A 14,518-nucleotide genomic window follows, 5' to 3' on the forward strand; every position below is an offset into this window, starting at 1 on the left:
CCATGATTCTGACTGCCAAGACCCCAACCACCCTCTGTGTAGCTTTCAGAGAGGGAAGCCACCCATGTCACTCACCATCAAACAAGCAGATCACGGTGCTTTTTTGTATTATAAACTGACTTTTAATAATAATAAAAAAAAATCTATCGTGAATTCACCGAGAAGAATTTGTACATTTTAAAGTAAACCAGACATAATGTCCAGACCCTTGGGGGCCCTTCTCTGTCCCCTCAGCGGGGCTAAGATGGGACCTTGACCTTCTAGACAGAAACCAGACACTGCAACAAAGCCAGCCTCTGCAGCAAGAGAAAAGTGGTCCCTGGGGGCAGGAGGGACCAGCGGAAGCTCACCAGCCAGCCAGGAGGAGACAAGACAGTGTCTCTTCCTCCTCTGTGGTGACGTGTCCTTACGCATAGTCAGAGGCGGGGGACAGCTTGCCAAGGTGGCCTTGAGTACGTACAGAAGTTGGGCAGGGGAATTCCTGTCTTTCTGGTTCAAGTCCCAAATACCCTGCTGTGACCCACCAACATCAAAACAAGTAGACACGCAGCTCAGCCTTACCCCACACCTTGGCGAGGCCACCTCTCCCTGGAGGCCAAACGTTCACATAGCGACGTTCTGATTCCACGGGACAGACGCTGGAGGGTTGAGGCAGGAAGCAGGGGACCCTACAAGTCATACCTTGTGACTCTAATATTAAAAAAGAGGAAATACTGACATCTTAAATTTTTTCAATAATTTAGGTTTTTTTTTTTCTTTTTTAGTAGAACTGGGTAAAGTTGTCAATACTACCTTAAGTTGGTCCCATTAGGCAATATACTTTTCTCTGAAATTTAAAATGTCAAATATATAGCCATAAAACTTTTGGAAAAAAAAAAAAGCTCTTGACAACAGCAACAATAACAACAAAAAGCCCCAAATATAAACCACAGGGATGTCACGCCATATAAATAGAGTCAGATGCCACGGCTGCTGGCTAGAGTTCCCACGGCAGCGGGTGGCGCTGGAAGCTGTTGGGGCTCTTGCATGTCGTCCAGGGGACAGCCACAGTGCCCTGTACCCGTCTGTCTGGCAGAAGTCCAGCTGTCCTGAGTCCGCCGAGCAGGTTAGTGAGGGGTTAGGGGCAGTTCTGGAAGCTACAGGCAGGAGGAGACGGGTGCAGCCTCCTGGAATGTGAAGTGGGAGGGGCCCAGGGTTCAAAGTGCAGCTTGCGCCATCCGAGGAAGTGGGGTGCGTGGGCCTCCAGCTGCGGTGCCCCAACCTCCCCCGCGTCCGGGGACTCGGCGGATCCCAGCGCTCCTTGTGCTTCGGGACCGAGTGTGGCGAACATGCCGGCCCAGGGCAACTGGCCAGCAGCGGGAGAGTGTGGGCACAGGCTTGTCCTGAAAGGCGGTGGCGGGGGGAGCCGGGCAGATGCCGGCGCGGCTGGGACCACGCCCAGGCCCCGCTGGGTCCTCCCGCGTGGCAGCTGCTGAGGCAGTGGCAGAGCACACAGCACGGCGGTGCTCAGAGGTCCCCATCCACCGGAGGCTGGCAGAGGCGGTACAGGCTGGCAGGTGGGACAGAGGGCGTGAGGAGGGGCCTAGGTGGCTGACACAGCTATTCCTGCCCATTTTATTTGGACGGGTAATTCATGCGCACTGAGTGACAAACTGATGTGGCCTGTGCCATACCTGCTGCCCCTCCCCAAGGTGTCTCTGTCCCTGTGGAGACTGGCGGGGTATTCACAAATGACATGTTTGTATTCAGATGCATGTGGGGGTACAGACCCGGGCAGTGACCCTTCCCCCCACAAAGACCTTGCGGGTGGGGAGTGTCTGCTCACAGCCCTTTGTCTCCCTCATTCGGGGGAGGGCTGTGGTAGGGGGACACCACGCTATGCCCTCAATGACAAAGGAGTGTCTACTCGGCTTCAAGCAGGGGAGGGCACCAGAGCGACCATGCAGAAGGATCATTTGAGGGACAGGGTGAGCGGGCAGGAGGCTGCTGTGGTGGCAGGGGCAGAGCCAGAATGTGACGCGGCACCGAGAGCTGGGCGTATAGGCTGAGGCTGCCCGAGGGCACATCCCTCTCTGCCATCTACTGGCTGCTGGGCTCTGGGGGACCTCAGCAGGACCTTCCTTGCTCACAGAGACAAATGGGTTCCCACAGGGGATGGCAGCCCAGTGCCCAAAAAGAACCGAGGGCAAAAGAGAATACCAACAGGCCGCAGCCGGCACTCCAGGGCAGTGCCCGGGTCTTGGGGACATGTTGGGATCCTGTCACTGAGAGACACAGGACTCTGCTGGGTTTACAAGTGCCTGGGAGTCAAGCGGGCAGAAAGAGGTTGGCAGAAGTGAGCCGCGGGGTTAGAGAAGACCACACGGGGCGGCGGGGCGCCCAAGGACAAGGGCACGTCAGGATCTCCTGTGGCGGGGGCGTCCCTCCTGACAGTCACCACCCCCTCCCGGCTCATTGGGGCCTTGTCTGTCCTGTCAGCCAAGTACCAGGCAGGGTCATGGGCATGCCCCCTCGTGAGTAGGGCACCTGCAGCATCAGGACTCTGCCTGGGGTCAGGCCGGGAGTCCTGGGAGGGCGTGGGGTAGGGAGGCCATGGAGGAGTGGCCACTCACCGTGGTGCTCCCTGGGGCATCAGGTCCTTGACTCGGAGGTTTTTGGCCAGGATCTCCACTCGAGGGCCCTGGAAGAGGAGCCATCAGGCCTGAGCCCTGCAGAGCTCAGGACACCTAGGACTCGAGTGGCTGAGACCACACGGTCAGGCTGAGGGCACCTGACCTCAGGGAAGAGCACGTGGCCCCCGTTGCAGCCCAGTGGCCTCACCTGCTTGCGCATGATGTCCGTGGCCTGCATGACACACTTTGGCAGTAGCCCGTGGCTCCGCGCGAGAACGGCTGCCTGCTCCAGGGACACGCTCAGGGTGCTTCTGCAGTGAGGGAGGGAGACAGTGAGACCAGAGACACTTCCTCCCCGCCACCACCCCCTCCTGCTGTCCTCAGCTATCTGTCTTCTCTCAGGAAGGTCACCTTTTGAGTCTCCTCCTGTCTCTCAGATGGGTCGCCATCCTCAGACCTCCTGAGAGCCACCCCCACCAAGACCTGCCCACCACGCCACTAGAGAGGGGTTTCCTGAGTTGAAGGCCCAAGGGCCTTGGCAGAGGGTGCTGGGAACATTAGCTCGGGGATGACAGGAGGCTATCTGGAGTCCTGACAGCCTCAACAGATCAGAGCATGCCAGGGTGTGTGTGTTCCATGTGTGCCCCTGAGCGATTCCAAAGCCAAGCTGGTGGCCGGACTCCTCGCATTCTAATTCCATGCCTCCATCTAGTTACCCTGTGAGCCATGCCTCCATTTCCCTGAGCATGAGACACTGTGCCATCCCCTGCAGGACACTCAGCAGTACCCCTGTCCCCGCATACATGCCAGTCCTGTCTCCCTCCCTCCCCACAGGTGTGATCACCACGTCTGGCTCCAGGCATTGCCAAGTGTCCTCCAGGGAACAAAGGTGCCCGGGTAAGAAGCTCTGGAAGAGGTCTTTCACATGGGCAAGGAGGAAGCAGCTCACCCACGTGGACACCAGCAACACGACCAATCACGGTGAGCACCTGCCTGCTGGACAATCCCCAGACATGTTTATCTGGTGTCCGTCACGTGCTAGGCACTGACCTGGATCCCATGTTCACAGAGCCAGCCCTGCGCTGGGGTGAGTCCCTGTGCTGGGGTGTCCGAGGATACAGAGACTCCAACAAAAGGATTGCGTGTGGGTGAGGGGTGCTGGGAGGAAGATTGAGAGGGGCAGGCTCACGGGAAGAGGCATCTTGTTCCCTAGGACAAGCAGCCAGGGCAAAAGGGAAAGGCCAGGGAGGCTGCGTCGTGAACGCTGAATGCTGTCATTAGTTTTGGACAGGTCTGGGGCAGAACTTCCCCGGCCTGGCTCACGTCATACAAACCCAAGTCATAGCTAGCATGACTCACAGCCCACCTCACTGACCCCAGCCATCTCACCCCACAGGCAGACAAGCCGGGGCCCTGAGCACAGGTTCAAGCCCGTCCCTCCCGCTGTCCTGCCTGGGCCTCCACCTTCCCACGGCCTGCCCAGCCCCCGCACGCCCAGCCCACGACTCAGGCTCACCGCTGCATGCCAGTACCACACATGGCGATCTGGCAAGCCCCCAGGCGATAGCAGAGCTCGGAGGAGATGGGGATGAGGCCGGTGCCCAGGCTCCCGGAGGCACCAGGCTTGGGGTGCACGAAGGACTTCATGAGACGGCACAGCTCATCCAGGGCATTGATGGGACGGATCAGCTGTGGAGGGGGCAGACATCCAAGGGGTTGGAGATTAGGCACCTGGGGTCCTCCCAACTCCTCGCCAATTAACCTACTACTCCCCAACCTACCTTAAGAATCATCTGCTGCCCATCACCCTACAAGCTGGCATTCAGTGTTCGCCATCTTTCAGGTCTGACTTTCCAACTTAGGCCTCCCCTACCCAAATGTGGCCCAAGCCTTCCTGGGCGCCCTCTCATTCTCTCTGACCCATCGCAACCAGCTCACATGCCTCCCCACCCCAGAACAAGCCTTCCCTTCTGGCCCCAGTGTCCTGCAGCCACCCAAGGGCCACTGTGATATTCTGGTCAGTGTTGGTCAAACTACTAAGTCCCAAAGGTCTGCACGCACATTTCTCAGAGCCTCCAGCCTCTAAGCCTCAAGGCCAGATTCAAATTCAAGGCCTGTGCAGGAACCCTGAAGGTCCAGAGAGATGTACCGTCGGTGAAGGGCCAACAAGCTACTCCTCAGAAGGGGTGGCACCTGCTCAGGCCCACTGTGGAAACTGACCCAACAGCCACATCTCATATCTTTCCATTTGGCCAAAGGACCTGGAAGCTTCTGTTTTTAATGGAAACATCTGATGTCTATATGCCGGCAACATGTTTGAAAGAGACAGATGGTGTACTGCATGGGCCACACCTGGCATGAAGTTGACCACTTTGACCCTTGGGAGCCCCGGCCCGAGGCATGCTGGGACAATGGGCCGGCGGGGCCAGCGTGGCTAAGTCACCTAACGCGTTCCCTGGAGGAAGAGGAAGCAAGCCTGGAGGCCTGCCCAGAGGAAGGGCTCCTGGAGCAGGATCCTGGCTGGGGCTGACCCTGGGTGTGTGGCGACTCTTCACCCAGAGGTGCCCGCCCGGCCCCAACTCCGTGGGGGTGGTGGCACACCTGGTCAATCTTCATGGCCGTGCTGCTGGCATCCGTGGGCAGGTTAGACCGCTCCAGGTAAAACGCCCTGTGCGAGGGAGAGAGATGAGCTGAGGGTCTGGCCCCCACACCCAGGTCCTCCTGTCCTGTGCCCTCCCTGGACCATCAGAAGGAATCACTAAGCCCCCTGCAGGGTGCCACTGTCGCCTGCGCGCGCTCTCCCCCCCCCCCCATGCGCAGTTTGAGCTTGACACCATGTGTTTACAAGTTCACAGTCACCTCCACTCTGAAACTTTCCATAAAGGGCCAACTGGTAACATTAGGCCTTGAGAACCAAAGTCCGTATGTACAGCAAAAAGCAGCCGCGGTGCTAATAAAACTTTATTTACACACAAGGAGTAGGCCAGATTTTGGCTGCCCAGCTCTAGGCAGGGCTTGCTTCACTCCCAGCTGACCCCCAAGCAGGCACCCAGAATAAACAAATCACAGGTCCCTGGGAACATATGCAGGCAGAATGAAGGGACGAATGGGTGATCAGAGAGACATGGAACCAATCTACAGAGGTCTCTTGCAACCTGCGCTGGGTGTTTTTGCTGAGCAAGTGGATGGAGGCATCTCTCCTGCTTCTAACGGTAAGAGGGGGCCTAGGAGGATGGCACCCCTCCCCATGCAACCCAGGTCTCCCAATCCTGGCATCTGGGTTGTTGCAGAGGCAGAGGTAAGGAGGACTCCAGAGGGGTCTGCTTGAAGGAGTAGCTGGGGGCGTGGAGGAGGCCATGTTTGGGGGCGTGGTTTAAGGATGACCGCGCAGTGGCGGCAGGTCTCAAGAGCTGCTTCCCAAGCCTGTGCCCTCTCCACTCCTCTCTACTCACTACTCCTCGGGGCAGGACCCAGCCCTGGGAACCATGCTGTTTATTCAAAGCCCAAGAATCCTGACCCCTACCCCAACTCCTCTGGGTTCCTCCCCCACAAAGAGTGGAACAGGCCAGAGACCCTCTTTGGCCCCTTTCACCATGATTTCCCTGTTGGCTGTTTGGCTGTGTGAGCTTGGGCTGGCCATGTAGGCTCTCTGGGTCTTGAGTGTTCTCATCTGTAAAATGGGTTAGAACGCCCTCCGTGCGCAATGCTGTGAGTCCCTCAAGCAAACAAAGGGCCAGGCACAGTCGGTGCCAAGAAAGGCATTTGGTTGCTGCCAGGCTAGGGTCTGTCTGTCACCACGCTTGCTATGCCCTTGCCCCACAAGGCTCCCCATCCCTGCCCAACCTGGCTGCCAGGCTACCTGAGCTTGCGGTAATACTGTTGCACTTTCTCCAGGGACTGCGCGTTGATCTCCTGCTCCAAGTCTTCCACCACCTGGCTGCCCGGAGGAGGCGGCCCCTCCACATTCTCCAGAGCTGTGAGGAAAGGCAGGGAGGGGAGGTGTTGGACCCGGGCTCTCAGAGACGTTGGCGGGACCCCAAAGTCCCCCGAGGGCTCGGCTCACCTTTTGTGAAGAGCACGGTATGCAGCCGGAGGCTGGCCCCGCCCTCCAGGCGGGAGGGCAGCCTGGCGAAGTGGAAGCTGTCGAGGTAGAAGACCACCTTCAGTGCCTGCCGGCTGCCCTCGATGTGGTAGAAGACGTTGGTGTCTGGGGAGGGCAAGGTGGGCGGAGTGGCTCACCATGGAGGTCTCAGGGAAGCCGTGGCACAGCATGCCAGAGCAGCTGGGGGTCCTCCTTCCCCAGGCGCCAGGGTGACAGGCACCCCAGAGAGCTAGCCTCAGACCTCTAGCCCTCTCATCTTCTAGGAATAGCCTCAGACTTGTCTTTTCAGCCTCAAGGTGGCACCATGGACTTCATGATCCCTTACCCCAGGGTGACATGCTGAGAGCTCCCTGCACCACCCGTCCCAGAGGAATAGTCTGAGACCCGTCCTCCCTTCCGGGGGCGGGGGGGGGGGGGTGGTTAAGCAGACAGGCCCGCCTTCCAGGGCAGCCCCAGGACTCCCCACCTTCACTTGTCTCATCGTCCCTGGTTCCCCACCACTATGTTCTCAGCCTCGCCACTGACTGCCTGTTGTGGGAAGCTGGTGACGTCGTCCTCAGCTGTCCACTTCTGGAACAGCCCTGTGACACTCCCTGGTCAAAAGCTGCCTGCTGACAAGGCCTCATCTTACTGGTAACCATGAAGAAGGGTTTATGGCAGGCCTGGCCAATGTGGCTCAGAGCCCATCCTTCCCCAGGCAGGCATCACTAACCGACCACTGCTTCTCCCTGAGCCCAACTCAGCCTACAGGCAGGGGGTCACTGCCTGTACCAAACATCTCCCCTAAAGGACGCCGGTGTCCCCCTCGCCCGTAGTCCACACATTCTTGGCTGGTGCAAGCTGACGCTGCCCCCAGGAGATGAGAGCTGGCTCTAGAGGGACCAAGAAAAGCTTGTTCTTTTATCGTGGCTGTTGTTTGGAGACAAGGCCATGCTTGTTAGCCTAGGATGGCCTCAAACTCACCATGTAGCCTAGGCTGGTCTCAAGTTCAAGAGATTCTCCTGCCTCAGCCTCCCAAGTGCTGGGATTATAGGCATGTATCACTGCACCTAGCAAAGCCTTGCTTTTCTTGGGTGGCAAGAACACACAGGCACGTGGCCTGCCGGGAGCATTACCAGGCCTGTGGCAGCCAGGAAAAAACTGAACGGGATTTGGGGAAAGTGCGGCACCGCCTGAAGGGCACTGCTGTAGGGCGGTACCGTGAGAGGAACTGGCGCAGGGCAGGGCCTTCCCGTTCACTGACTTCTGGCATCTGCCTCCGAGTTCCTGCTACAGGTCTGGGGCAGACACTGAGAATGAGCCTTTCCAGCAAGTTCCAGGCGCTAGCGGCTGGCAGGCCCCACACTAGAAGGAGGCCTAGGTCTGTCCGCCCTGGCTGGACAGTCGGCAAGGACAGCTCCCCTGGGACCCACACCCCACTGTGCCATGGGCCCGAGTGGACAGGGAGGCTATTCAGAGAGGTGACGCCAGAGCCCGTCAGGCTGGATGAGAAACGGGGAGGGTAGGGGGGCCATGGCCAGAGCTGCCCACCCACTGTGGCCAGAACCTAAGACTATCAGACACAAGTCAGTGCTCAGTGACACCTGAGGACAGCTGGGCAGGTGGGCAAGGGGTCATATCGTGGGCTTGTGGATCAGTGAATGGCCAGGTGTGGTTGAGTATACCTACAATTCAGAATTTGGGAGGCGGAGGCAAGAGGACTGCCATGAGTCCAATGTCTGTCTGGACTACAGAGTGAGACTTTATCTCAAAAAAAAAAAAAATTGTTAAAGAAAGGACTGAAGAGTCTTAGTTAATTACAGCCTAAGCCCTCAAATATCTTAAGTCTTCACCCCAAAGAAGGCCATATCCATATCCAGGGTGGAACTTTAGTAAGAACAGGACGCTGCTCTCTTCCCCAACTTTCCCACATGCCACATTGGCCCTGAGGCTCATGCTGGGATGTGACGCTTAAGGCACTGGGGATGGGATCTGCTTGGGTGCCTGGCCTGGCAGCAGGGGAGAGGAGGGTGGCCCCAAGCTGACGCTCAGGGCGGGTGGCAGGGTTCACTCACTAGCCACGGAGTTCTCGTCCAACTGCTTAAAGGAGAAAGTGACATTGTCCAGCTCCGACAGGGTCACCCAGACGTCCTCCAGCATGGTACGTTCCTCCTTCTGTGGGGACAGTGAAGAGACTCAGAGGCCAACCTGCTCTGGGCTTCTCTGGGGATCCTGTGGTCCCCCCACCCTGTGTGGCCCATCCTGTCTCCTGAGGCCAGAAACCACCGCTGTTCTGATCCACTGTGTGGCCCCAGCGAAGGCAGCAAGTTCACCATACCCACCCATGGGACCCGCGAATGTCCCCGCTTCCATCCACAGCCCCTTGGGCCCGTCCAACCTCACTGCTCCACCCCAAACCTCGATGGCTTCCCACATGCCAGAGCCCTCACCCTATACACCAGCCACGGCCACACCGATGGGCTGACCACCAGGACATTCTCTAGATTCATCTGTCCCATCCAACCTCCCTGCCACCTCCCAAATCCCAGGCGCGGTCATCTCTGCCCAGGACACCCCAGGCCACTCTCCCCAAGACTTAAGACTGTATGTCACCTTTTCAAATTTAGCCCAAGTTAGAGAATTCACCTGTCAACCTTCGGACCCACCTCTCGCCTACAGAGCCCCCCCCATCAACATTGCCCCCACCCCTTTGCCTGACCCCCAGCCTCTGAGCCACCTCTCCCCTACAAACTTCACACCCCCCCCCCATGGCCTGATCCCCTGTAGTCACAGCGACCTCTGGTCAAGCCTTCACATGTCCCCTCTCCCCGGCACACTCTTCCTTAGGCCATTTCTTTCCAGCTGGCAGCAGCCACATCTCAAATGCCACCTCCTCAGCGAGGGCAGCTTTGATATCACATTTGTTCCCCTGGCTTTTCTGGGTCACCTCCCTGCTTGCCAGCCCCCTCCCTCCTCCAGCCTTCCTCTCAGTCCACCAAGGAAGTGGGCTGCAGACCCTGAAGCCAGCTCAGGGCTGGTGACATCAGTGAGCGAGCTTCTGAGACGAGGGCAGTGTGGACCAACAGGTGGCTGCCTTTCTGGGCTAGGGATGTGCCTTCCAGGAGCCCAATGAAAGTGACTGCCTCAGACGAGCCGCAGTGTGGAGCAGCAGCCAGCAGAGGGCGCTCCGAGGACAGGCTGCCCACAGGCCACTGGCTGGGCCTTTTGAGCTACCAGACACTGTCGGTATTTGTACTGGGGGAGACGGGGCGGGGGGGGGGGGGTCTGCAGGATGATGGGTCACACCCAGGCCTCTACACACGGGGTGCCAGTGACACTCCCTCCCCTTCCTTCCCGGCTCTACCAGCTGCCACAACCGAAGCCATCCCCGGACATTGTCAAGGGTCTCTAGAGGTACAAGTGCCCACGGCTGGGAACCGCTGGCCCGTGCCATTTATTTTCTTGTCTGTCTGCCTCCCTCGGGTCAGGAGCCCCTCTGTGTGGTTCACCCGTGGTTCCCCAGACCCTGACAGCGGCCCACAACAGCAGCTCCACAAACCACAGTTCCATGGAGCACCCAGGCTGGAGCCCCTCCCCGATCACACCCGCCCTCCTCCCGGCCGCTCACCACGGAAGCTGGCGCCAGCAGCGACTGGCAGTGCAGCAGGACGCCCGTGGCTGCCACTTGCTCCAGCCACTTGCGGCTGGCGTCGCGGCTGCTCTCCTCGTACTCGCCGTTGTTGTTGTACCGGTAGCTGAGGGCCGCCAGCAGCTGCTCGGAGAAGGTGCACACGGCGGCCACCAGGGCCTGGCAGAAGACGGCATCCCTGCGCAGCTGCAGGTCCGTGTCTGTGGGAGGTGAGGGGCCTCTGGGTGGGTGGTCCTGGGCCACGAGCAGCCCCCAGCCCAACACCTCCGCCTGGGACCTCAGGCCCCGCGCAAGGGGCTAGTGGTCAGAGATGAATTTTTGGTGGGCCACTCATGTGCCAAAAGCCATGAAAACTCACGTTCTTCAAAAGCGAGCAAATTTACCCCAATTCCCATTCTCCCAGTGCTCAGAAGTGTTGCCCCCACTCCGAAGAAACAAGCATATAGCCCCTCCTAAGGACGTGCCTAAACCCTGTCACATGTGACCCCCTTCCCTGTCTCCTGGACACCAGCCCCGCCCCGCCCCACGAGCCTGCGCTCCACTGCCTGCGTCCTCCCTTTCCCAGCACAGACTGAAGGAGTGGCCAAGGTCAGTTATTTGGGGTCCTGACTTTCTAGAAAAAATTTGTCTTCGAGGTAAGGCCTCGCTCTAGCCCAGGCTGACCTGGAATTCACTATGTAGTCTCAGGCTGGCCTTTTACAGCGATCCACCTACCTTGGCCTCCCTAGTGCTGGGATTAAAGACGTGCACCACCACGCCTGGCCTGGAAGAAATTATTTTTAACAACTGGCTTCTGGCCAACTGCTTTTTGGTGACCTGCTTTGATCTTCACCCCACTATAGCTCCACTAGGTGCAGTGGCAGGAGGAAGGAAGGGACGGAAGAAGAAAGAGAAGGAGGGACAGAAGAAGGAAGAGAAAGAAGGAGGGAAGAAAAGAGGGCAGGAGGGAGGGCAGTCAGTGCTCTCCAGGATCCTCGGTCTCCTGCAGCCCCTTCCTCCACTCGGCTAGGGCTGAGCTCTACTGATCTTCAGTTCTCTGTTCCTTTTAATACGCACCAGGCCTAGCAGTTGGCACAGCACAGGACTCTGTGCTCCAGGGCCTAAGACTATCCCTTGGCCCAAGGTCAGACTCCAGCTATTCTTGGAGAGGCTGAGCCCAAAGGCTGCTGCCCCCAGCACAGGTGCTGAGAGACCATGGACAAGGCAGACTAGGCAGCAAGAGGGGCCCCCGCTGCAGACTGAGGCCGTGGGCGCCCATGGCCACGCACTCACCTGTGCACTTGAGCAGGGCCAGGAGCAGCTGGTTCTTCCCATCTGGAGGAAGGGAGGAGAGGAGGTGGCTGAGCAGGGCTGGCAGAGGTGACCCAGGCCGGCACCCGTAGTCCACACGCTCTGGCCCCTCGTACATGCCCCCTCACTTGAACTGCGTTTGGGAGCCTCGGTGCATGCTGGGAAAATTTCAGAGTCCCTGGACATCGGAGATGGAGCCCCCACTGCCAGCCTTATCTATCCCTGCATCCCTATCACAGAGACTAAATAAAGCCAACATTTCTGTCTTCCAAAGCAAGAGCCCCTGCCCACGTGCGGGCACACGTTACACACACACAGGTGTACGTGTGTGTTCTTAGACAACCAAGTGCACAGCCTCACGGGGACGCATGGACTCGGGTGTGCTAATGTGTGTGCACCACAGGCCAGGCCCAGCGTAGTGGAATGAACTCGTGTCTGCCTGAGGCCGAGCACTCAGCCGTCCTCCTCTGCAGCCATGCTCTCAGGCCCAGAAAGTCTCCAAGAGGGCTGGAGAGATGGCTTAGCGGTTAAGCGCTTGCCTGTGAAGCCTAAGGACCCTGGTTCGAGGCTCGATTCCCCAGGACCCACGTTAGCCAGATGCACAAGGGGGCGCACGTATCTGGGGTTCATTTGCAGTGGCTGGAGGCCCTGCCATGCTCATTCTCTCTCTCTCTCTCTCCCTCTTTCTCTCTGTCGCTCACAAATAAGTAAATAAAAATAAATAGTTCCCTGCTTCTATAAAAAAAAAGAAAGGAAGGAAGAAAAGTCTCCAAGAATCGGAACGAGCTCTGTATTTAGCCACCTAAACTGCTCTTCCCTGGAAAGGCAGAGGTGCACCGGGGCCAGCTGTGGTAACAGTGTGAGCAGACGCAGGCCACTGGCTGAGGACATGCCTGCGCAATGTCCCAAATGGCTGGTTTGTTGTGACAGAGGGGAGAGCTGTGAGCATGCCGCAGGCACTAATGAACAGAAGTCAGGGAAGCGACCAAGGTCACACAGCTGACGGTGGCCAGGTTCATCCCAGCCCGGGCAGTAGGACCCCAGAGCCCGCATTCTCCACCTGCTTCAGTTTGGAAGACGGGACAGTTTGAGTCCACGTGGACTTGTGAGATGGCTCTGCCCCAGGACACAAGCCAAGTCCTGGCACAGACTGCTGTCCTGCTCCAGTGGCCCCTGTCCTGGGTGCAGACCCAGATCCCAATGGCCAGGGTTGTGGTCAACTGGAACAACTTTTCCATCTGAAGAGAGCGCGTGCCATGTGACCCCACCCAAATGTGTTACCGCCACAGGCAGAAGGTAACAGCACTTTCCCATGCAGCCTTCGGCTGAACAGGAGCAGTTCATGTGCTGATACCAGAGCGTCGGGTCCCACCTGCGGGCTCCTGTGGCCAGTGAGCTCGGTGACAAAGAGCTGAGCTGATTCAGCTTGGAAAACTGAGAAGGGCCTCTTGATGGTGAAGACACCTTGGGTGACAGCCCCCTACCCAGTGGGTGACAGCCCCTACCTAGCAGCTCCAAGGGCAACCCAGATACCCTGGGGCCCCAGGCAGGGCAGGATGATGGTCCCAAGTCTTCCCTGGGCATGGAGACAGCAGCATGGAGATGGGCCTGTGGAGACCCCACACCGTCCACTCTTGGAGCCAGAGGCCAGCACCCCCTTGTCACCTCCTTGCTGACCTTCCACGTATCTCTGGATGTTGTCCACCAGGGTTCGGATGGAGCTGGGCAGGTTCCAGGGGTCCTCCTGGATGCTGATCTGGATCAAGTTCCGGCCACGAACTGTGCACTCTTCTTTCTGCTTGAACTCTGGGGCAGGAAAGAGGTGTGAGAGGCGGGGTGGGGTGGGGGGTGGGGGGGTGGAGATGGCTTTGGAGAACGGTGGCACGTAAATACTTGTGCCTGTCATCAGACTCCAAAGCTCCACACCCTGAATCAAGAAAACAGGAGTTCTGGGCATGCTCTGGTCCGTGGAGAGCAATACCATAGTGAGTGTGCTACTGTTCCACAGTGCTGCGCCCGTGGCAGACATCACTAGTCAACTCCAGCCCTTTTTCCGGCTAATCTGATGCTGCGATCCCCTACGGACATCACAAGTCAATCACAGACTGTTCTAGAGTTGGAAACTATAGCCATGGGCTTCTTTGGTGCTACTTCCTTGTAGCCACAGCTGGGCTGGCACAGGATTGGCAACCTAGTTCGAGCCTTTCCCAACCAAGAGGAAGCCCAGAAGCAGAGTGGGAAAGTGGCTGCCTAAAGTAACCCAGCTGGGCGTCAGACCTTTGACTCTGGCCTCAGTCAAACATTCAAAGACCAGGCAGACAGGCTCTGGTCCGCTGCAAGTTCCTGAGATCCCTGTGGTCCCTCCCAGCCGGCCCTGCCTTCAGAGTTCCATTCCTAGCAAGGTGCTCCTGAGACAGAGGAGACGCGGCGATGAGGGTGCTCCAACTCCTCACCACTTCCCACCTCCTTGGGGGTGGCCTCCTGTCTGCATCCTGCCCAGTGGGGGCCCGCACAGGCCAACAGCACTGACTCTTTGTCCCTGGGTCTGGACTGGTTACTGGTGCCTAGATGCAGGGGTGGACAGGTGGGTGGATGAATGAATGGACAAATTGATGGACACATTGGCAGGTGCAAGGATGGTGGGTGGAGGGATGGACAGATGGACAATTGGATGGGTAAATATGGATGGATGGTGGCTGGGTGGGAAATGGATATGTGAATTGATTGGTGGGTGGGAATACTTGGGAAATGTCCATTCTTTTCCTCCCCTCACTTCAGGAAAGACTCTGCTCGATGGTGGTGAGACCTTACCTTTCCTTGGACTCATGAGACCCCTCTGCAATAAGAACAAAGCTCTGGGCACAAATGGCATTTTCTGGACTTATT

At 58.1% G+C, this 14,518-nt stretch overlaps 1 protein-coding gene across 1 annotated transcript in view; it reads right to left on the minus strand.

Moving 5' to 3' along the window:
* Nucleotides 1-696: 696 nt before the first annotated feature.
* Nucleotides 697-14,518, minus strand: part of Prex1 (phosphatidylinositol-3,4,5-trisphosphate dependent Rac exchange factor 1) — a 172,034-nt gene continuing 158,212 nt past the window's right edge. The window contains exons 30-40 of the mRNA XM_004663808.2: nt 13,310-13,438; nt 11,615-11,656; nt 10,322-10,542; nt 8,769-8,868; nt 6,676-6,819; nt 6,472-6,586; nt 5,214-5,280; nt 4,129-4,301; nt 2,821-2,923; nt 2,613-2,680; nt 697-1,549 (exon numbers count right to left, since the gene is read on the minus strand). Of these exons, the coding sequence (XP_004663865.2) occupies nt 1,507-1,549; nt 2,613-2,680; nt 2,821-2,923; nt 4,129-4,301; nt 5,214-5,280; nt 6,472-6,586; nt 6,676-6,819; nt 8,769-8,868; nt 10,322-10,542; nt 11,615-11,656; nt 13,310-13,438 (1,205 nt within the window). The 3' untranslated portion in view covers nt 697-1,506. The remainder of the gene's footprint in view (nt 1,550-2,612; nt 2,681-2,820; nt 2,924-4,128; nt 4,302-5,213; nt 5,281-6,471; nt 6,587-6,675; nt 6,820-8,768; nt 8,869-10,321; nt 10,543-11,614; nt 11,657-13,309; nt 13,439-14,518) is intronic.

This window comes from Jaculus jaculus, chromosome 8 (genome assembly GCF_020740685.1).
Source record: "Jaculus jaculus isolate mJacJac1 chromosome 8, mJacJac1.mat.Y.cur, whole genome shotgun sequence".
In the NCBI taxonomy this organism is placed as follows: Eukaryota; Metazoa; Chordata; class Mammalia; order Rodentia; family Dipodidae; genus Jaculus; species Jaculus jaculus.